We start from the raw sequence: 25059 nt of genomic DNA, 5'->3' as shown, positions 1-25059 counted from the left end.
TGTTTAAAGATTTCTAAATAAAAAATGGTAAATTATGAGATTATTTCACTAAATGATTTATATATACTTTTCAACAATGATATGGTTATATTGAAAGGAATTATAGGAAATGGACATTCTTTAGCACTAGGTGTATGGGCATTTTTGTATACCTGTGTTTGAACCACTTATTTTCTTAAAAAATGATTAATTTAATTTAGAAACATTTACAGTCTTAACTAGAACTACAGACAACCATCAATATGACAAATTTGTAATTTTTTTAATTGGTGTAAGAAAAGTTACAGTAATTTTAGTGTTTTACAGACTTTTACGAGAGCAGTCTTTCCTAGTACTATCTCTAGCAATTCAGTAACTCTTCGTGAATAACTCTTGATGATGAAAGAAGGGTATTTATTCAAAGTAAAATAAAAAGAGTACTTTCCTCTAATTGTATAATGCTATTGTTAATATTTTCTTTTCAATTATCTGTACGTGCAGTCACTGAAACTTTTCTAAAAAATCTTGACAGACTGACTGGACCTCAATGACTGATGATCATTACTTAGTTTTTAGCCTAATGCTTTATGTTTATATAATGATATTATGTTATGTAATCACACGTGACATATCCCTTGCTGTGGAGAGCCACGGTGCATTTATATTGTGTTCAAGGTTATTGAAAGATATTTCTGTTGAATTATGATTTTTTATTTAGTTTTACCTTCTAACTACTTTTACTTTTGTCACCAGAAAAGTAATTTCATAAAAAAAAAAAAGTTTTATAACAATTAACTATGAAACTAGCTTGCCTGTCATTTTGACGAGTATCTGTAGAGATAGGTATACATCATACAGAAAACTGAAACTGAAGGGCTGTAGGAGAAATAAATATTAGTATGTATTCATCTCATTACCCCAATAAATGTCGGTGTAAATTAGAAAACTATAAAAATAGTGTTTCTGTAATTTTGGTCATGAAGTCCAAAAAAATGACGAGTTCCATAAAAGTGTTAAGAGTCTCCTGACACTGACTGAAATATTCTGATGTTATTATACTCTTAAAAAAGTGAATGAATGCACAGAATTTATTTCTTCCATTCTGCTTAAGAGTGATTTCAGTATTGAGTCATCATTCAGAAGAGCCAGAATAAAATAGCAGCAACATGTATGTTTAAAAATATATATTCATAAAATTTTAATACCTGGCCATGAAAGGTTTCACCAACCTGGTTTGATGTGCATGCATATTCTGATTTCCACAAGTATTTTAATTATATGTGTAAAAACCAAAAGCATGTTTTCATAAGGGTTAAGTCAAGAATTAAATCTGTCCTTTAAGAAGTACATTACACTCATGTCCATTAATTAAGGATAGTGCAAAATCAGGCAAAGAAAGAGTTAGAAGCAAAACAAATTTGACTTATTTGTAAAGCTTGTTTATTAAACAAAAGGTAAAGAGCAAGAAAAGATGCTATATATTTGATATTATTAAAAAAATTAGCGATTTTTTCTCCCTGGAGCAAATTTAAAAAAAAAAAAAAAAAAAAAAAAAAAAACTATTTACAAAAAAACAATATTACATGGTTGATATGATTATTAATGCATTGTATGTCTCCCAGATGATGCAATACAGTCCGTACAATGCCTAGTCATGCTTAGTATCAAATTATCGATCTGATCTTGGGGGATATTGCACCACTCAAAAAGCAATGCTCTCCGAAGTTCCGGTAGACATGTAGGAGGAGGTTGACAGGCTGCAACTCATCCGTAAAGCATGTCCCACACGTGCTCTACTGGATTCAACTCTGGTGAGAATGCTGGCCAGTCCATACTGGTGATATCCTCCGATCGAAGGCATTCGCTTACGATGTTTACACAGTTGTCATCCATAAACACAAATTGTGCACCCATGGCGCCCCGAAACAAACGTACATGTTGTTCCAGAATGACATCCCGATAGATTCCAATTTGAACATGCAGGTCAGTTCTGGAACCCAGAATAATTCCACCCCAAACGAGCACTCCTGTGACACCGTAACGGTGTCGTTCAATGATGTTTTCTTGGTGGTTACAGGTACCTGGAGCTCTCCATATGAAAGTCCGGTGAGAATTAGACTGCAAGCTAAACCTGGACTCGTCGGAAAACATCACACAAGCCCACTGTTACGGTGACCACAATGCATGCTCTCTACTCCAGGCTAACCGCAGCGACAGTGAGTTGCAGTAAGTGGAACGCATCAGACAGGTCTACGAGCCTATAGACCAAGCTGCCGTAAGCATCTGTACATGGTCTGCCTTGAAATTATTGTACCAGTGGCTGAAGAGAGCTGACGAGACAGGTCTGAGGCTGTGCTCCGCCTATTTCTTTTGGCAGTAACTGCCAAATACCGGTCCACATTCGGCGTTGTAACTCTGGGGCGACCTGTACTGTAACGTCTACTCACATTACAATCATCTTGAAATCATTGCCAAAGCCTGGAGATGACACTCTGGGCAATTCCAAGTTTGTCTGATACTTCCAGTTGGGTACGCCCACATTCCAGACGACCGATAATTCTACCACGTAAAAAATCATCCAAATGCGTCCTTTGTGTCATAACTATTCGGTTATTGCACTGAAATGTTTATAAAGTGCCTGCGAACAATTTTACTTCTTTGCCTGTATTCCTTATATATCACTCTCTTACACTCTCATCATTGTGACGTACCATCGGCATCATCTGGTTACTTCCTGAAATTTGCATATGATTCTTGAAGACGTGTGTAGTGATTTTACAGGTGATATATTTATTTTAGAGTTCGATTTCCGCGTGACTCCGAATTATCCTTAATTTATGTACATGAGTGTATTTTTGTTGTAATGTATTCTGTAGTTACCCTAGTACATATGCTGGTAACATTCTAGTAATAATGTATAGACTAAGACAAGAGTTCTCAACTGAGGGGGGCAGGGGGAATGGAATCATTGTTTTGTTTAAATGTTAAATATTTAGTTTTAGATTATGAATATAAAAACTACTTTTATTCAAGTTTTGATATTTGTCAACATTTTCTATAATTTTTCTTGTTTAATTTACAAAGCACATGAAAAAAAAAGTATATGTCTTTTTTGGGTTTAGCATGCTCGTTTAGCAATGGTGAAAGGGGGTGTATGATGCAGGAAAGGTTATAATACTATCATTGTTAGAAGTCCCATGATTTTATTTTTACTTAGTTATAAACAAGTTATTTTTAACAAGGTTAATGCTAATGCCAAAAAGTAAATAACTTATAGTATGTAACTTATATTGTCTTTTATTTTGAAAGACTAAAATTTCATATTTCATTTTGAACTCCAGTTTTAACTTTTTTTTTTTTTTTTTTTTTTTTTTTTTTTTAATTTAGACGTATTTTATAATTTAAAGAGGGGAGAAAGTGAATGTTTTTATTTCAGTGTTATTGCAAAATGTTTAGTTCCTTTTATTTGTTGCTGATTTATTGTTTTAGGATTTCTTTTTTTCTTTTTTCTTTTTTTTTCCTTTTCTGCTTAATTTTACTTGATACCAAAACTGATATCAGCTTCAAGAATTGACTGACTTTTAGATTGTAATTACAGATCTAAAATTCCTATTTTCCAGAAAATGATATATCTGTTGATGACTTTTCTAAAGACTACAGAGAATTCTTTCGATCTTCAAGCCTCGAACCATTTGCCGGGAGAGTTAGTAATCTCTCTAAGCAAATTGCTATGCAACATAAAAGCTCTGACAACATGAAAGCATGTCTGTCGATGTGGGATGGTGATGTTAACAATCAACCAGATTTTTTTGATAGTGTGACATCTGGCTGGCTTGTGGGTTCTGGGGTATTAATTGGTGAGTAAGGGATAAGATGGACAATTTTAAGGAATGCTTGCAGACTGACCTCTTTCAGTAGCTACATTATGGAATGATATAGCTTTGCATGGTGTGAGGTCAAAAATGCTAACACTGGGAAATAATTTTGAAGTCCTAAATTATATTAGCAGTATAATATACTGATATGTTCATTATGTGGAAATGTTTTGCAGCATCATAATTGAAGAATTATTAAATGTAAAATTGTGTGTACTCTAATTGCTTGTAGCTTTTACATGAAAATGTGAAATATTTAATATTAGTCTCATTAAATGGATCAGAAACATTAAAAAAATTAGTGTAAACTTTTTAGTATGAGTAGGAATTAAATTCCAATCTAGAACTGCAGTTTTTTTATCCTGAGAGGCAAGATTTGTTTTTAAGATGAATGAAAATAAATAAATAAATAAGTAAATTAGAAAAAAATTGGATACAATATAACTAGTTTACAGTTGACGGCAAAACAAGTTTGTTGCTAATGTGCAAAGTTAAGGTGAAGAATTTGCTAGAACATTAAGATAATTTTTTAATTTTATTTGATGTTTTTTTATTTTGAAGAAATAAATTTTGACATTATTATTTTGAACAGATAATTTTCACAGATCCAGAAACTAAGAAAATATATTAAAATTTTTGTTAGAATAAAGAAATAGTTTGTAATTCATATGATTGTTAAAGGTATTCAGAACATGCTAAAAATAAGACAGAATCTCATTTAATTTATTAAAGAAACACTTTATTTTTTATTTTATTATTTATTTATTTATTTATTTTGTGTGTGTGTATTGCATCTTTGTTTCTCTCTTCATGTATGTTTTTAGATGATGCAATAAATTCACATAATGGATTAATTTTATTTGATTATGTAATAAATTCACATAATAGAATTAATGAATTATACATAACTAAACGTAACATATAATTTAACATATTACTGAAAGTTGGTTTAAAAATTCCCGTGTATATTACTTTTAAGCAACATTGCCCATAGAATTTTGAAACAAATTTTAAAGTGTTTTTATTATATATGGTTTCATTAACTGCAGATTGGGCTTCTGTGTAATTAAGGTTTAAACATTAAAAATGATCTTCCAAAAGCATTTAATTTAATAGGGCTAAAAATTTACTTTTTCGTAAGTGTAAATTAAAAGCTAATTAAATTAAAATTAATATTAGTAAATAAAATAAAAATGCATAAAAATAATTTTTATTAAACATTTGATTTTTTTGTTCTTAAAGGTATTTTCAGATAGATTTCTTGTATGCATGGGGGAGATCATTTAAAACTGTGGAAATTATCTGCAGAAACTAAAAAGAGAACATTGCACTACTAATTGCAGTAAAAGCACTTCCCTACCCATAATGCTAATAGCAGTTTGTTTTCTTGCTTCTGCATAGTAAAACATAATAATAGAAATGTTATTATTATTTTCATCATTTGCATGCAGTACTTTTAAATTTCTCAATTTAAAGAAGAATGCATAGTTTAGAAGCTTATGTACTTGTATTTAACATGCCAGTGTGATTATTTGCTCTGCTTTATAACAAATATACTTTTAAAACATTTTTATTTAATTGATTTGCTTTTCTTATTTTCTTATTGTCTGCATGTTAAATTTTAAGTTATGATTTGTTTTAGTTGCACAGTTTATGATACTATTTTGCCAATTTTTATGTGCTTAAATAAGTCATCCTTTGATGTATATAATTAGGTTTTTAAAAATATCTCATAAAAATAAAATTGAGGTAAATCAAGCTTATATTTATCACCCAGCAAATTGGGCTGCTGTTAGTGAAATAGATTTATGTCATGGTAAGTGCTTGCAGAGTTTCAATTCTTCTATAAAATAAAGTACTAGCAATGCAATTTTATAACCTATTATACTTTGCTGGTATTTACACCTTTAAATTGGACTTTTAAAATTGGCGTACAATTAAAAAAAAAAAAATGTTTTAAAGGTTTTTTTTTGTGTGGGGGAGGGAATACATTTTCAGATGATTAATGGCATACTGTGATTTTTGTTCAAAAAAGCATGTTAATAAACTGATTAACTTATTCTCTTTATGTTATCAGTTTGAGTTGAAGACTAATGTTTGAGTACATTGTTTACCAACATATGAAATGAAAATGACTAAAACTTAGTGCCACCATAAAAATATAAGGAAACAGGCCCCCCTTTTTTTTTCTTTTTCAATTGAAACATGATAAAGTATGCCTGCAAATACAGAATCAATAAATTTCTGAACAAAAGGTCATCAATAATCTTCATGGTATCATAAAAATGTCAACATTATTTTAGACCTGGACTGTCTCCTTTAAATTCACAAGTGGATCTTAGAAACTAAGTGAAAAAGAATTATCCCATTTACTGCCTGTTACCTTGTAATAATTTATTTCATGCTGTGGTCATTTTTTTGATGCAGTCTTTAAACCCATATGTATTTGTGCTTTGTTTTGAATTTACATTGCTTAGTAGGTATGTATAAAATATCAATACAATTAGAAGCTAATCAGATGTAAATGTGCAATGATTTTACTGCATTATACTAATAAAACCTCTTATTCATAAGCTTCCCATTTACAGAAATATTTGTATAATCACTGAGTCATATGTCTAGGATTCTTAAGACACAGAAGATACAGCAATAATTTTTTTCTGAAGATCACTGACAAGGTTTGTGGTAGGCTGTGTGTTAAAAATCTGTGAAAATTTGATTTTTGCAAGATGATTAGGAAAATAAAATTCATTGTATCAGAAACCAAATCATATTTTCATTTTTTGAAAATAATGGTATTTGTTTCATAACCAATAATTTAATTTCTTTCTTTTACTTTTTCTGCAGGAGATGATTGTATGTCCCGAAGTATGGTTTCCTTATCATCATCAGCTTTTCGGGGAAGAAAAAGGACCGACATAATGCCAACTCTGACGAGAGAGCGCAGCATCACACCACACATTACACCAAGAGGTAATCAGTCCATGAGGGCTGTCAGCATGACCCGACTTGATCAATTGGCACAGCCACGGCGAACCTACCGTGACCTCAGAAACCATGCGACAGGCACCACCACTATGAATGGAGGCCCAAGGACTGTTTCACCCAGTATGAGCAAAAGCATGTGCAATCTTGCTAATTCTGCAGCTGCTAGCAGGGGAGCACGTGCACCTGTTGCTCAACAGCATGGCAGTGGTAACATGTCCCAAAGCATGATGCATTTGGCTGATATATCTTCTCAAAAGGATAATCGTCGTTTGACACCTTCCCCAACTTTTCCTAAAAGTAGCATGCGATCAGCTCAGAGTATGATGCATTTAGCTGCTGCACCGAGACTTACTAGGGCTGCTCGTTTGAGAGCTCAAGCTCTGGCAGGAAATCGGGCAGCATCTGCATGGAATTTGAACAAACCAGACAGTTATGCACCTGGACATTATCTATCGCCAGGTATGCTTCTGCATGGCTCCGAATTCCAATTATTGTTATTATTTTCAAAGTACCCTCCCTCTTCATTAATACTGTTCATATTAACTTTAAATTTCTTCCCTTATTAGAAATTTAGGTATTAGAAAATTGGGAATAAATTGTTATATTAAATTATTGCCAAGAACATTTTATCATATTTGTGAATAATTTTAAGATTCTAATTCAGAAGTCAAACAACAAAAATCAGCGTTACATTTTGAAAATTTTCACAGGACTAGTTTCGGTGGTTTTACCAAACCACCATCCTCAGCTGCAAAACCGCAAATGAACAAGATAGGAAATAATGATTAGATAAGATAAGAAAGCATGGACAAGAATAAGCAAGTGGCGCCATCTGTTGGTAAAATCAGAACTAAAACATAATTTCTTTAAAAGCCGAAAGCAAATTTGGATTGGAATTAGGATCGTTAACTAGAACAGAAAGATTTTTATGAATGTGAAATGCCTCTAGAAAATCCAGTTCTCCAATGGAAGATGTTTTTTGAATAATTTTGGCAGCAGAAAAATTGAAAGTGTGATTTTCGGACCAACAATGTTAAGCAACAGAAGACTTCTGTGTTTCCATTTTTCTAACATATGCCTCATGTTCCTAGACGCGAAATTTTAAGGCTCTCTTAGTTTGGCCAATGTAAGTTAAACCACACTGGCAAGGAATCCTATAAATACCCCATGAATTCATATCCGGAATGGGGTCCTTGAGTATGGTACTCGGAATTTTATTGATGGGAGAATAAACAACCCGAAAGTTAAATTTCTGCAAAATATGTGCAACTTTATAGCTAATTGATGGAAAGAAGGGAATGACAACAGAATTTTTATAATCTCCTAAAACAAGAGTGTGCCTTTTAGTGTGTTGAGATGAGAATTTTTTAACTGCTTGATTAATAATGTTGAGTGAAAAGCCCCTGTCAATAGCTATTGCTTTTAAATAATTTAGTTCTTCATCAAGGGTTAGTTTGGAGGAGCAAACTTGAAGAGCACGGAAAACATAGGAATAAAATGAAGCTAACTTTTGTTTAGTCGGATGACGTGATTTAAAGTGTGGTGGAAGGCAAACTGATGAAGGTTTACGGTAAACCGTAGTACTGAAGTTGGATGTGTTACGTGTCACCAGAATGTCGAGAAACGGAAGAGAATTGCAAGTCTCAAGTTCAAAAGTGAACTGAATAGCAGGATCAATAGAATTCATTGTTGAAAGAACTTTATTTAAATCATTTTTGTTACTTTCAAACAGGATAAAAGTATCATCTACATAGCGGAACCATGCTCGGAAGTTTAAAGTTTCAAACAATTTTGATTCATAATAATGCATGTAGATATCAGCCAGGATGGGACTGAGGGGCCTTCCTATGGCTAATCCGTCAGTTTGCTTGTAATATTTTTTTTGGAAAACAAAATGTGTTTGTTTCAGACAGAGTTAAGTGAGAGAAATTAGCTCATCAATTTTGATGCAAGAGAAATGAAATGAATATTCTTGTCCAGGCTTTCTTATCTTATCTAATCATTATTTCCTATCTTGTTCATTTGCGGTTTTGCAGCTGAGGATGGTTGGTGGTTCGGTAAAACCACCGAAACTAGTCCTGTGAAAATTTTGAAAATATAACGCTGATTTTTGTTGTTTGACTTCTGAATTAGTATTTATTCGGCGTGTTATTGTGTCTTAATTTTAAGATTATTAAATGGCATTTTCATAGTGCTAGAACTTTTAATTATACAATTATTTAAAAAATTTAGCTAATTATAAAATTATTTTTTTATTATAAATTATAAAATTATTTTAAAAATTGGATAAGCAATTTTAGGAATTCATTATTATTTGTTATTAAGTATTTGAAAAAGTAAAAAACATTTATTATTAAATATTTAAAGACCTTTTAATGCATGTTTGTACAGTATTATGGTTCAGGGTTTCTCAATTCACATTGAAAATCATGGAAAGTCAGGGATATGAAAAATTATCTGAGACAATTAAGGAAAAATCCCGCTTTTAAAAAAAGTCTGAGAAGTAAAAAAATACAAATCAATGCTATAAAAAATTAAAAAGTTAATGTTTTTAATAGTAACCAATAAACAAAACCTGCTAAAATATGAAGAATAATTATAATCTCTATTTTTATTATGGGAAGTATTTCACTTGCTACAATTGTGCCAACTCGTAGCAAGTGAATTCCACCTGTAAGTGAGGATCATTACACCTTTGCATTAGAAATGTAACTGCAGTCAAAAGTCGTTAATCCGGATTCGTCGGGACTTTGGCGATTCTGGATTATCGATTTTTCCGGATTATAGATCATCAGTTTAAATCTGGTAAGATGGCATGCAGAAATTATAAAATTAAAAATATGAAACCGTAATTTATGAAATAAAGAACAATTATGATCTAAAGGGTATCAAAATTTACAAAAAAAAAAAAAAAAAAAAAAAAAAAAAAAAAAAGCTTAATATTTATTTGTTTACTTTACTTTCTTTGCTATCGGAAGCAAATTATCATGACGAGGAATTTGATTTAAATCATATCAAAGACGGAGTACATCGAGATGAAATACTACATTTTGTAAGGAATTATAAGCCGAATAAAATAAAAACATCTGCCCTGAAGATAAGGATAGTGCTGACAGATCAACTTCCAATTCATTGCGCTGCAACGTTAAAGATAAACAAAGTTTAGATAAACAAATGTTAAAGTTTAGATAAACAAAGGATATGCCTTTATCCATTTTTTGCAGCAATTGCACTGTTTGTTTAATGAATTTCGAAACATACTTTCGCTTTGTAGATCCTTTACATATTAATAAATATATATCAGAAATTCTATTTGACATAATCGAAAGTTCAAGCTTACTTTTATAAAATTGCTCTAACAGTCAGCAAAAAATAATAAGCCAGATCCAATTCGAAGATTAAGGAACAACGTAATCTGCAACATTAACAGAAATAGATAATTAGATAATTTTAGCTTAGCTTATACCGTCCGTTATACATTAAACGCGCACTCGTAAACGTATTTTGCACACGCGCACAAGCATATTCGCAGCCATAAAGGTCTTTCTGCACATGCGTCAATGTGACGCATGCGCAGAAAGTTGTAGCTTTGAGATCCGGATTATGGGTGTCCAAATTAACGGCTTTTGACTGTATTCTTTTATTTGCTTCAAAAGCATGAGGGAAAAAAAAAATTAGATTTTTGTAATGTCTATAGTTATTTCATTGTATTTTATAGAGAATGTGTAAAATTATTTAAGTATTAATTCTAAGTTTGTTAACTAGTTCATTATGTTTGATCAGAGAAGTGTTTTAGTTTGGCCACTGACAATCAAGGAAATTAAAAGCTGAAATTTTAAAATTTGTATTAATTTATATATATATTATTATTTTAATTAATCTGTTTTATCAATTTATTTTAATTTTAATGTGCTGTTTTATTATTTTATCTGAAATATTTAATTTATTATTTCATTTCTAAAAGTTCTAAATCTTGAAAGATTTTCCTTTGCTGTTTGAATTTTGCAATACAGTCAAAAGTCATTAATTTGGACTCGTCGGGACTTCGGCGATTCCGGATTATTGATTTTTCTGGATTATAGATCATCAGTTTAAATCTAGTAAGATGGCATGCAAAAATTATAAAATTAAAAATATGAAACCATAATTTATGAAATAAAGAACACTTATCTAAAGGGTATCAAAATTTACAAAAAAAAAAAAAAAAAAAAAAAAAAAAAATTGTTTACTTTATTAAACATTTCTCAATGTAAGTTGTTTAAATTGCTTCATTTTATGTGATAATACTTTCTCTTTAATTCTATAAACAGACATAATTTCTTGTTCAGTTACAAAGTTCCGCTGTTCAAGTCCTATAATTGCTGTGTCGAGAATACCGACTAATTTGTCAATCGAAATTTTTTCATTTTCCATAACCTCTGTGTCTTTTTCTTCACAATCGGAAGAGAATTATAATGACGAGGAATTTGATTTAAATCATATCAAAGACGGAGTACGTCAAGATGAAATGCTACATTTAGGAAGGAATTATAAGCGAAATAAAATAAAAACATCTGCCCTGAAGATAAGGATAGTGCTGACAGATCAACTTCCAATTAATTGCGCGCCACGACGTTTCCCCTCCCCCCGGCCGCAGAGCAGCGTGAAATTGATAAACAGATTTCAGGATGGTTAAGGAAACAGAGGATATGCCTTTATCCATTTTTTGCAGCAATTCCACTTTTTGTTTGATGGACATTGAAACATACTTTCGCTTTGTAGATCCTTTGGGAGCTCCAGCATCGGAAATTCTATTTAACATAATCGAAAACTTACTTTTATAAAATTGCTCTAACAGTCTGCAAAAAATAATAAGCCGGATCCAATTCAAAGATTAAGGAAGAACGCAATCTGCAACATTAACTGAAATAGATAATTTTAGCTTATACCGTCTGTTATACATTAAACGCGCATGCGTGAACGTATTATGCGCATGTGCACACGCATATGCGCAGCCGTAAATGTTGTTGGAAAATATAACTTATTGTAAACCTTTTACTGCATCATCTCTCCTCCTTGAAATGTTTATTTAGTTTAGTTCTTATTTTAATGTGTTATAGTAGTTACTTCTACTTCTTTTTCTTACTGCCACTGTTTGCATTGAGAACAGACTGTTTCAACCTAATTGAGATGCAGAAACGAAACGTGATGTTACGTCATCTGGAAAACCGATTCGTGCCGATAGCTGATTGGTTGCCGTGAGATGACGTCATGCCTACCTCTGCTATAAGTATCTCGCGTCGCTCTGGCTCAACTCTTCTTCTAGTTCCTGCTTTCCTGGCACTTGGGTGTGCGGTTTCCAGCCCCTTCAGAAGGATGCATGCAGTCCGGTGAATAAAGTTCCTTGGTTCCTGTTCACAAGATGATTGTTCCAGAATAAATTCCTTGGTTCCAGAGGCTACCATGTGAGTGACTGCCGTGTGCGGCATCCATGTTCTTCAATAAAGGCAGCATTTAAAATACGTGATCGGCGATTCCTCGTGCAAACGGAGTTAGGCCGGTTTTAAGTGTTTTCAAGAACTTGATTTAATTTTTAGGTGTTTTCTCAACCATTGATGGTGGACGTTTTGAATGTGTAGCCAACTTCATTTTTAGGCCGCATAATTAATGTTTAGGACATTTTTGTTTGTATTGAATGCCGGTGTTTTGGAGACCATGTAAAAATATTATTTGATGAATGATGGTTATATTATATTTTTCCTAAGACTGTGATATTGTTGAAATTTATTTTCTGTGTTTTTATTCTTTATTATATTGTTAATAAATTGGTTAAGTTCAAAACCTTTTATTATCTTCAATGTCTGCACAACACAGTATCTCAGGGAGCTTTTATTGCTACTACTGCTAAATGTTTAATTTTATAAACTTTAAACTTTGCTTTAGCATCAAAGGTCTTACGCGTAAGCGTAAACACCTATGCGCATGCGTCAATAAGACGCATGCGCAGAAAGTTTGTAGCTTTGAGGTCCGAATTATAGATCATTCCGGATTATGAGTGTCCAAATTAACGACTTTTGACTGTAATTGTTTTCTAATTTCCGTAATATTGTTATCAATTTTCATGTGGAATATTAAGATGTTTTAGATTATCTTTCCTATTAAAACAATTTTTTTTTAAAGAATTCTTTAGTTGGTCATTTTTTCTTCATTTATGCAGGTGATTTTTATTTGATTATGGTAAAATTAGTTTAAATACTATAATACAATATTAATTATGATTTTTGTAAATGAATAATTTCTGTATTATTTTGTGTATTAAATTTTTGATTGCGTAATATTTCTTTTTTATACTTGAATGTTTATTTATTTATTTTATTTTTCAAAATTAGCTTTCTAAATGAAAATAATAGGGATAACCACTACTACAAGCATAAAATTTAACTAATAATCCAATCCTGTGTCTAATGAAAAATTAAAGGGAAAAAAAAAAAAAAAAAAAAAAAAGTTGGTCGAGGGATTTTCAAATTTTAATTTTAGCTATAAAATTAAGTTTATTTGGGAGGAATAAATGAAATAAGGTGATTACTTCATAATAGGTGTTTTGACATTTAGGAAAATAATTATTAATACCATTTTTTATATGTGTATTTTTAAAGTGGGGTACATAATCTTAGTTTTTTCTCCTTTAAAATTTCTGTATTTTTTTTTTCAAAGTAACTGTCTCCTGCTGTGCTTTTTCTAGACTTTCCTTTTTGCTGTTTTTGTAAGTAGGATTCTAATTGCATGTGTAACATTTGTAACTTGTGTAGTTTGCATAAGTAAAGTCATTTGCCTTTCCTTTTGGTGGTGGTGTCCTTGGTGTGAATTTCCCCTTTCTATCATTTAGAGCTGGTTCTCTAAAGTTAATTATACAAGGTGATGGTTAGCAACCTTTAAGGTAGGTAGGCTTTTGTGGTTGTGCTTATTTATTATTTTGTTTCATTAACTATTCTCACTTCTTTTTCTTCATTCAATAGTATTTCAGTTTATTTATATGTTTATCATGGTTATGTTAATGATGATAGTGAAAGTAAAAACTGAATTAGCTTTTGCTTATTATGCCTAATAATTAAACATTGTTTATTCGCAATATTTTCCAATCTCACTGACCTAATAATTAACATCATCATGAAAAATTGCTCCAAGAAACATATAAACACTGCCATTGACATTCATGTGAATAAATGGTGTGCAAAGAAATGAAAACCCTGGTGGAGCATGTAGAAGGTCTTTTTAAATCATTTTCTCAGAAAAATAAACCTCCTTCATATTATCATGCAATCTAAATTCATCATCGGAAAATATGTAAAAATCCAGGTAGTCACTTCTGACAATATCTATCAGAATCCTGCATTTATATGAGCTGTAGTAATTAAAACTTAAATCTTAAGTATTTGCATTTAATAATAAATGAATAAAAATTCAGCAAAATATGTCTAAAAGAAACATTTTGAAAATATAGTATACAATATCCAAAAGAATAATTTATTTTGCAGCAGTTTACCAGAGGTGGAATCGAGATAGTTTATCAGTTGATTAATTCCATCTATGAACCATTGAATCATCTGTGAAAAAATAAATAAGTTTAAATTAAGCATGATAATAAAAAAATCTGAGATTTTGAAGTGAGAGCATGTATCACATATTGGGAAACTACGCTGTATAAAAATTTTATTGACTGGGCAAAACTGCTAAGTGGTTAAAGAAATGAAACTTATTCAAAGATACTTTTCTAGAATATTGTGATGTTTAATTAGACTAAGCAAAGTTTAGGTACATTTTATAAAACAGAAATGTTTTAACCATTAAAAAGGCATTACACAATTAAAAATAATTTTATTGATGATAAATATCGCATTTAATAAAAATGTTCAAAAATTAAATTTTAAAAATGGGAAAAATTTGAAAATGTTATTGATTGTGCTATTTTGTGTGTAGATATAATGAATTTAAATCATATGTAATTTAAATTAAAGTGTTTAAAAGTGCATGATTGTCTTATGAAATTATTTGATAGCAAAGAAACCCCAAGTTTTTCTTGTAAACAAATTTTAATTGTCACAGCTGCTGTTAAAGAAAGTACTTTTGGGGCTAGGAAATTTACAAAGATGGGAACTTTCTTCTTCCCTCCCCTGTTTTTGGTATTTAAATAAATTATAACTTTAAATATTTTTAATTTCTAAATATATATATATATATATATATTGCTGAATACCATGATTTAATGTATTGATTATAAGAACCAAAAGTTTTGTAACTGCAATCTTAAATGTCTGAGATGAGGCAGAGGCAGTGTTGCTACTTTTGACAAATCTCTGTGATGAAAATTTGCATGTGTGTGACTTTGCGAAATTTTTATTAGTCTATCGTTTCCTTGTGCTATTTTTTGCGACTGTAAAAATATTTAAAAGATCGTAAAATGCTTATATGTTAAAATAATATATCTCCTAAACTAAATTTAATAAATAAAATAAATAAATAAAATATAAGTTATTTAGGCTTAAATAAAAGTTGGCTTTTGGAAATCGTGAGATCATAGAAAACGTGCAGTTTTCAGCAACAGTGGCTGCTGTTTTCACGGCTTAATTGATTTATTAATTGATTAATCTTGAAAATTTGCTGAAATCTTGAAAAATTTAACAAATGCAGCTAGAAGAGTATTTTCAAGATCACATTGACTGAAAGCATTGTGTACTCAATTTGTTTGCCTGTTGTGTAAAGGGCAATTTAAAAATTTTTCTTTGAACTTATGGACCAAATAGTGTGTTATATTGATAGATAGAAAAATTCCATAAAGTAATAGTAATGAAAGGAAGAATATTGCAAAAAAGTATGAAAGAGTTATTTACCTTAATTGATCATTTTATTACTTTTCAAATATTGTTTTTAAGCCAGTTTTTATCCCAATTCTATGGTGATAACGAAGTGATTTGTAACTTGAGTGCTATAACATGTAGGGTACTCAAAGAGAAAGAAATGAAATTTATTCTCTTGTTTATAATATTATTCAGAACTAAACAATCGAGGTGACTTGAAAGTCGAAGTAAAATCAGTTTTCTAAATAAAAGCAAAAAGAAATTTTGCAATGAAAGAATGGAGATTTTATTAGTAATCGTAATCTGATAAAGTCAAGCAAGCAGAAAGGAAAATTCACTGTAAAGCATTAATAGTTAAATCAAAAAACAATAAATTAGGAAAATGAACTGCTAACTCAAATAAATTAATAATAACTGAGAGGAAGCACATAACAATGGATATGAACAAATTAATTTAAAAATAAAAGCCTGAATTAACTGATAATTAATTAAAAGAGAAAAATGAATGTTTAAACAATGGATAATTAGCAATATAGTTTTAAAATTTTCGTCAAAACTAAGATATGTATTACAGTCTGTAGCTTACGGAATCAGTGCAGACTGAATTTGTGATGACGTCAGAGGTCATGTGAACATGCGAAACTATGGCATCATGAAAATCACGTGATGTCATGTGCGACTTTTTGTGACATTTTGATTCTCCTCCTGCTATTTTAGTTGAAAAATAATTATATGTACTATATGTAATATTTGCTCTGTTTGGCCTGGAGATGTCTTAAAAAAGTTGCTAAAAAGTTGTCGAGTTATACGGAATATCGAGATATCAAGAATCGAGTTTGCGGGACTCTACTGTAGGTGTATGAATGAGGTCCTTTACACTGGGGTTCAAGCTGTTACACTGCATGCACCTTTTTGCCAGGTGTAGGCATATTTTGAGTGACAATATTTATGAAATAAACAATATAACTGACTAATGACATTAAAATAAATTATGTCTTCTTCATCAGGGCAAAATATTTATGTAGTTTATCTACATTATTCTTAAGTAATTTAGATTATTTTTAAAGAATAAATTTCAAGTTTTCAATCTCACTTTCAATATTATTCTCTTATTTAGCTTTTAAACATTTAGCCTTTTCTTTTCTTTATACAACTTGTCTGAAATGACACTAATGTTTTAATTAGATTAAAATTATATTTTTATTTTATTTCTAAATTATATATTATAGTTATCTCGTATAAGTAAATTATATATTATAGTTATCTCGCATATAGTTATCTCGTATAAGTAAGGTGTAACTGGATTACTTGTATAAATGCATATGTTGATGCATGTTTAGGCAAAGATGCATCACGTTCCCCCTCACGGCCTCAAAGCTCAATGTCTGGAGCCTCCGAAATTAGTGCAACTTCCAGTAGTGTCTCCACTGTGAATATGAGGCCTCGAGTGGCTCCAAGGCGCCCACGACCTTATAGCATAGCCGGTTCAACAGCTGATAGAACTTCTATGACTTCTACATCAATAAAAAAAGAGGTTGAAAGGCCACCTACAGCAACTAGAAAAGACCCTGAAAGGCCCTCAAGATCCATCGATAAAAATGGCAAGTATTAGATAAAATCATATATGCATAGCATTTGTCATTAAATCAGTTTGTATAACTATTCAAATGATGTGCTTTATAGAAGTTGGCTGATTGAAAAGTTTTAAGACTTTCTGATTAAAAATTAGATGATTTTATCAGTTCTGAATTTTTAATTTTTAAAAAGAATCAGTTACATTGATTTAGATTTTAAGCAACGTTTTATTTATGATTCAAAAACATTAAAATATACATTTTTAAACATCTATTTTAGCATGCAGATGTGATATTTTTCACTTTCTTATCTGGAAGAGATCTTTTTTCTGTACATTATCTTCTCATGATTGAGAATGCCAGAAAATCACTCAGCATTATAACTGGGCTATGTGGAAACAATTTGAATGTTGTCCCATTGATTTCAAGCAGTGCTGTCAGTGCATCTATAGCAACAAAATGTAACCAGTTATTTTCCTGGAGCAAAACTATTCTTTTTTTAGTAATGGCTCCATACTAGTAGGTTATTGAGAGGTTTGCATAATAGTTACTATGCATTATCTGCTGGTGGGTTAGTAATGCTGACATGCATAATCTCAGAGTGTTTTATCAATTTAGCAGATGGTCTTCCAAAATGTTTTTCATTGATAGCTATAATGTTACTCTTTTTTGAAGTGCACCACTGTTGAAATAAATATTTTGCCACCATATGGATGCTGTAACTATCATTCAGCACCATTTCAAATGTTTCAGTATTCCTTTTCACAAGTATAACAAACACAAAACAAAGTATAACACATCTGCCATATTTTCCCAGACATGCTTTGCTTATCTACAACAATGACAAAGCATTTTATAGGCTCTATCTCATTATAACTGAACTCCATCTCACTGAACAAATATTGAAAAGCATGTCTGTGATTTGGGCACATCGAGGTATAGCCTTAATGAAAATTAGAAAAGAAAAAAATAGGAGTAGTCTTAAAACTTTTCAGTCAGCATTTGTATGTATCTGCCTTGAGCACAACTGGTGTTGGGGATGATGGCTTACCTACAAGAAGTAATTGCATTTTATTTCCTGTAGTAATAGAAAATTATTTATTTGTACTATGTTTTGCATCTAATGGTTCTGTGAGTCTAAAGGTGCATCCAAGAGGTAACAAGAGGTTTTGTAAACAATAACAACATTTATTTACAAGTAAATATATAGAATTTTCAAACAGTTAGAGATATATTATTAGGCATCTCTGCCTTCCATGTCCTACACCTTTAGTATCCTGCCTGCCACTGACTATTGGGACAAACACAGTGCCCTCTAATCAGAATGACGCGGGAAATATGTAATACTCCCCACCTGAATACACTTGAGTTCACTTACAATTGAATTTTAACTAAATTTACATTCAGGAACCATTTAAAATTACAAGAATAAAAATATAAATAGCATATTATATCAAATACAAAGCTTCAAAATTATTGTCACTTGACATACAAAAACAAATTACGCTTTTAACTTCCAAAGAAAATTGTTCAAATATCAAGCCTTAAAATATAAGCACAATTAAACATAATTAAGGATTAATTTCCAAATTATATACAAGTTGTACTAAGCGTTTGATTTTTCCTTTAGGAGTTGGAATAAGAAGAGAATGAATTTTTCCGTCTCTTCCTGGATATAGCTCTAAAATTTTCCCTATCATCCACATATTTCTAGGATAACGCTCATCATTAATCAAAACAATATCATTCACTTTAAATGAAACTGTTTTACCTGGTTGTAGAGAACTATAAGCTGATCTCAGATTAAGTAAATATTTTTTTCTCCACCTGTTCCAGAAGTGATTCAAAAGTGTTTGCTGAAATTTATCTTTCTTTACCAAAGAATTTCTATTAACATTTAAATTTTAATTTTTATGTTTTATTACAGGTAGACACCAACCTTTTACCAATGAGAAAATGAGATGGGTTGAGTGGAGAGGGTTCTGAGGGTTTGTTGTACAGATAGGTGATAGGCCTGGAATTAACCAAAGTTAATTTCTGAAAAAACAGTTTCCAATTCCTTCAAAGAGAAAGAGGATCGTCCAACATTTTTCTTTAAGCAGGTTTTAACCGTTTGTATCTCTCTCTCCCAGAAACCTCCCCACCATGGACTTTTTTCAACTATAAAATTCCAAACTATACCTTTAGAAGCAAACAAATTTTTAACTTGATCATTATCTATCTGATTCCACCATTTTTCCAATTCACTATTTGCTTTTTTAAAAGCTTTGCCGTTATCAGAATATATAGTGGAACATAATCCTTGACGAGAAACAAGTCGTTGGAGTCCTAACAAAAAGAATCAGCACTTATGTTAAGAACTACTTCTAAGTGGATACCTCTTGTCACTGCACAGCTGAATAGAAGTAAATAACACTTTGAATTAAAATCACAAACAAAAATGGTTCGGCAAAATCCACACCACATATATCAAACGGTGCATGCTCTTGAATTCTGTGTATTTAGCATATTGCAAGTTTTCTTGTAACTGAGAGTTAACTGAATTTTAAAATTCTTATATACAGTACAAAGTCTGTAATCCGGACTCGTCGGGACTTCAGAGATTCCGGGTTAGGGGTTTTCCATATTATAGATCATCAATTTAAATCTGGTAAGATGGCTTGCAGAAATTATACAATTAAAAATATGAAATTGTACTTTATGAAATAAAGAGCAATTATGATCTAAAGGGTATCAAAATTTACAAAAAAAAAAAAAAAAAAAAAAAAAAAAAAGCTTAATATTTATTTACTTTATTAAATATTTCTTTCATTGCATGCATGTGTCAAGCATACATTACGCATAGTCGAAATTAGAAAATTGCAACCAGAAAACTATTTTATGTGTATTCGTGATATTTATAATGATGAGGAATTTGATTTAAATCATATCAAAGATGGAGTACATCGAGATGAAATACTACATTTAGTGAGGAATTATAAGCTGAATAAAATAAAAACATCTGCCCTGAAAATGAGGATAGTGCTGAACAATTATGATCTAAAGAGTATCAAAATTTACAAAAAAAAAAAAAAAAAAAAAAAAAAAAAAGCTTAATATTTATTTGTTTACTTTATTAAACATTTCTTTCAATATAAGTTGTTTAAGATGCTTCCACAAAAAATTCAAAAAGTTCCTTTTTCTTGTGTCATATATAGTGGACTTTCCAATGCCATACTTCTCGCATAATTTTGAGACAGATAGGCCTTTATCCATTTCTTGCAGCAATTCCACTTTTTGTTTAATGGACATTGAAACATGCTTTCGCTTTGTAGATCCTTTGGCAGCTCCAGAATTGGAAACTATTTTTGACGTAATCGAAAGTTCAAGCTTAATTTTTATAAAATTGTTCTAACAGTCTGCAAAAAATAATAAGCTGGATCCAATTAGAAGATTAAGGAATGGCGCAATCTGCAATTTTAACTGAAATGCCTTAGATAATTTTAGCCTAGCTTATGCCGTCCATTATACATTAAATGCGCAAGTGTAAACACGTTACGCGTTTACGCATACGCATAAAGTTTGTAGCTTTGAGGTCCGGATTATAGATCATTCCGGATTAGACTTTGTACTGTAGTATTTTTATGACTATTATAAAAGTGTATGTAATTTTTTTCATAGAAAATACAGCTTTTGTTTTAATACCTTTTGTTTCTGAATTTTATAGTGCTGAACACTGTTCAGAAACCCCAAAGGGCAAAAAGTGCAAGCAAGGAAAAAGATGAGGCCCAAAATACCAGGCCGTCGATGCCTAAAAAGCCAGTTCCACCACCTAAATCATTGGAAGTTCTAGCTAGAGCTAAATCACATCCAGTACCTATTAAAGATAACTTAAGAAAGGTATGAAATAAACAAAAAAGAATGTTTTACAATGAAAGATTCATTTTTGTAACATTCATATATATTGTATATTACCATTCAGTTATTGTGCAATAAAAAATCAAAATTTTAGTTGCTTTCTGCATTTGTATATATATGTGTTTGTATACAAATGCAGAAAGCATCTTCTGCAATTGTATGTGTGTACAGAATATAGGTTTTAAAAGATGTAGAATTTGATTTGGGCTATTCTGGCAACTTGTGTATACTGTTGAAAACTTTAAAATTAATACTGTATTGAAATTGATTTGCTACTGAAACATTTGTATTGAATTTCAGTAAAACATGCATATATCTTATACCAAGTCTTGAAACTACGGGTAGTGGCCACCTGTACGAGTAGTGCCTAAAGTGTTTTATATTTATAGTAAATACCTATGAAAATGTATTCAGTGATACTTTTTTTAAAAATTTTAATTGTTTTTTGCAGCTTGTAATTTGATTTTAAATTTTTAATTTGAAAACCTGTGTTACACTTTAATTAAACATTAAGCAACGATTAGATTACAAATAAATGTAATATCTAATTATGTAGGCAGTTTAAAATTTAGAAATATTCAAAATATAACTGTATTACCATGTAATATATAAAATTAATGTAATAAAAAATGTAAAAGTGAGAGCAAATAAAGATGAAAATATCCCTGACTACATTTTCGTTAGAACTAGTCTAACATTGTTTAAGCATTATTGTTATCATAAATGCAGCACGTTATAATGCTTCACATATAAATATGAATATTAGGTCAAGTCTTTCTAAACCCGTAATAGAAATGGAGTGAAAGCTACATCGTTAACCAGATTGTTGTATAGAAACATTTCCAAAACTTCTAGGAAATCTAGCCCACCAGCGGCCGAGCAGTAACGTCACTGAACACTGGTAGTTCGGCGAGGTTCGAATCCCGCAAACGGGCTGGCTGCATGGGTGTTTTCGTGGTTTTTACCCATGTGTAACGTGTATACGAGCCAGTTTCCCTTAGAAAGTCCTCCACGAAGGCATCCCTCCTCTTAGGCAGATAGCCCTAGTGTGCTTTGCCATAATTAAATACACCATCTAGGAAATCTAGATTTAAAGGGGAACAATGATTTTTGGCTTTTGATAATCAAAAACTGTGTCAACAGTGGAAAGCAGTTGAAAATCTTTTTACTTTCTTTTGTTTCACAGGAACATAACACTGTGTAACTTCTTTATTTATTGATATGGAAATTATGATCTGTCATTGACGCTGTGAAAGTGCAGTAGGGTTTTTAAGAAATGCAGATGAAAGTTGTTTAGATAGCGTTTCTGTTTGATACAGGCAATGCAAAAATTGAAGTTTTGAGTGACACCTGTAAGGAGGGACAACAAGTAGTTATGTAGAGCTTTTTCAGCATATAAAAAGGGATAAGATTTGAATTACAGTTCATCTGGAGATGAATAGTTATATAAACTTCTGGAATGTAGTTTGTGGAATCTGTTTATCAGTTAAGAAACCGTAAATAACTTAATTGCAAAATAAAATTATAAAAGTTAATAAAATGCCAGACTGTTTAACAAATAAGTATAATTGACAATATCTTTGTTTATGTTAATTTTTATGATGACTGAGCTTTTTTTTTTTTTTGTGTGTGTGTGTGTGTGTGTGTGTTTTAAATTGCACAAAGTTATTTTCATGAAGTATTTATTGTAAAATTAATGTATTCTTTTTTGTGTGTCTTTGCAATAGAATGTGAAACCTAATGCAGGTGTTAATAATCCTGCCCTTGGTGCCACAAAACCACATACAGATATGAAAGGTAAAAGTCCTGAAATTGAACATATCAAACCTTCTATAATGAAATCTGAATCTGAAACAAAATCTTTAGCTCCAGAAATGAAAAAGAACTCACCTGTTACTTCACCTACAACAGATTCAGAGATATGCATAAGTTCTGATGACTCAAAAGTAAGTGCTGTGACAGAATCTGAAGTGAACACAATGACTCAATCAGCGACTGATTCTGAATGGAGACTAGAGACTTCTGAAATTTCATCGTTATCTAAATCCTCAAGTATTCCTGTGGCAGATCAAAATAATCTTGCCAGTGAAGTAGATAAAAGTGACAGCATTCCAAACATTCCAAAAGAGCCTATTAAAGCTGAAAAAGAATCAAACATTGTAACTACAGAAAATTTAGAAACACATGTAGCTACAGAAGTGTCAGAGAAATATGCAACCACAGGAGAGTCAGAAAAATGTTTATCCACGAAAGAGCCAAGCAAGCATGAACACATGAAACAAACAAAAGTATCAGAGAAACGCGTATCTACAGAAGAGTCAGAGAGACGCGAGAATGTTGAAAATGAAAATGTTAATACCAAGGAATTTATACCATCAAAACCTAGAATAACATCGGAAGAAGAAGCAAAAGCAGCATTGGCTGAAAAACGTAGATTAGCTAGAGAACAAGCTGAGAGGGAAGCTGAGTTAGAGAGGCAGAGGCTTGAAGAAATAAGGTTTGTCTTTTTAATTTTTTAAAGTTTTTTTGACTCTTGTATATGTGTTTGTTTCCCAAATGCGATGTTTATGTGCTCTTGCATTCTTCCCCATTTTTTAAAAGTCTTCTCAGAGATTAATTGGGATTTATATCGAATGCTTATAGCTTGAAAATCAAAATAAATGCCTAAATAAACTGATTCATATGTTATAACTACATTAAGAATTGTTCTTTCATAAATTAGCTTATCCACATAATTTGCCTATTAATATGTTCGTAGTGACCATCTAGCAAGAATATTTAGTGGTAACTTATGCAAGAAAAAGGAAAATGGTACTAGGCCTGAAAAAGAATGGTCTACCATCAACTCCGATTAATTGGGCTTTGTCTAGAAAAAGATGCTCAATTTGGATATTGTGAAACCATAGAAATATTAGTATTACAAACTATCAGTATAAAATAAAATTAGCTTTAGAAAATACAGAAAGGAAAAGTACATAGGTTAACTGCAATATTAGTAAATGATATTGTAGCATTTAGGAGTTGTTTTTATCAATCACAGTATGGGATTTAATTATATGTAATCTGGACTATATCAGCATTTCATAGTAAGAAGCATAAAGCTCTGTCATTTTTACTAGATTTCAAACTCATTGACCATGTTCAAGTTCTGCTGTTAATATTGTTCTTTAATGCTATCATTTTTAAACGGTGGCATTTATGACTTTTTCTCTCTATGTTATTTACTATCTGTTCTTTTTTGTTTTGAATTGTGAATTAATTTACATGACAAAATAAATTTATTCTTTTGAATAAACTCTAAAAAAAAAAAAAAGATAAATTGCTTATGTCTTCTTTTTACTACAGTTAGTTCCTTAACCCCTTAAGCAGTTTGCCCGTACGGTGTACGTGCTACCCGAAATTGGCCTCAACCGGTTTGCCCGTACGGCGTACGGGCATAGATATTTTCTCCTTTCCTTTTCTGGTTTGCCCGTATTTTTCAATATTGCAAAGATACTATTTAGTATTAATATTTTTCGACAGATGGCGTGACTTGTCCATGTAACTGAAATGCTTTTCATCTGGGTTTTTCTTTGTAGCGGGAAAGGGGGGATTTTTCTTTGAAATTTTTGTTCTACTGTATTCAACGCTTGTGAATTTAAAACCTTGTCTTTTCTTATGGAAGTTATGGATGGAATAAACGACGAAAATACTTTCTTGTTAGATGATGAACTACATTCTGATACAGATACAGATATTTCATCTAATTATTTGGATTATTCCTCAGATGAATCATGCAGTGAGCTCAGCTCTGATGAAGATTTGTGTTCTGCAAGGATTTTTACCGAGGTTGATGTGAAAAATCCACCTGTTCCGTGTCCTCGATTTAAATTTACTGGTATTCCTTCTGTGCACGCACAATTTGACGACACT

General features: G+C 31.1%; 1 protein-coding gene across 7 annotated transcripts in view; it reads left to right on the top strand.

The window, feature by feature from the left end:
* LOC118203104 (uncharacterized) overlaps positions 1–25059 on the top strand; it is a 227482-nt gene that overhangs the window by 158459 nt on the left and 43964 nt on the right. For 4 of the 7 annotated variants that reach the window (XM_035375344.2, XM_085810961.1, XM_035375346.2 and 1 more), the window contains exons 6-10: positions 3600–3836; positions 6702–7301; positions 17017–17277; positions 20957–21129; positions 22875–23644. In XM_035375344.2, the coding sequence (XP_035231235.1) occupies positions 3600–3836; positions 6702–7301; positions 17017–17277; positions 20957–21129; positions 22875–23644 (2041 nt within the window). The remainder of the gene's footprint in view (positions 1–3599; positions 3837–6701; positions 7302–17016; positions 17278–20956; positions 21130–22874; positions 23645–25059) is intronic. The other 3 variants (XM_085810964.1, XM_085810965.1, XM_085810963.1) reach the window with 3 other exon arrangements.

Source organism: Stegodyphus dumicola, chromosome 2 (assembly GCF_044657685.1).
Source record: "Stegodyphus dumicola isolate Sdum_Otavi_A_Nest chromosome 2, ASM4465768v1".
In the NCBI taxonomy this organism is placed as follows: Eukaryota; Metazoa; Arthropoda; class Arachnida; order Araneae; family Eresidae; genus Stegodyphus; species Stegodyphus dumicola.
The sequence above is the reverse complement of the archived record's forward strand: the minus strand, read 5'-3'. Positions and strand labels throughout refer to the sequence as shown.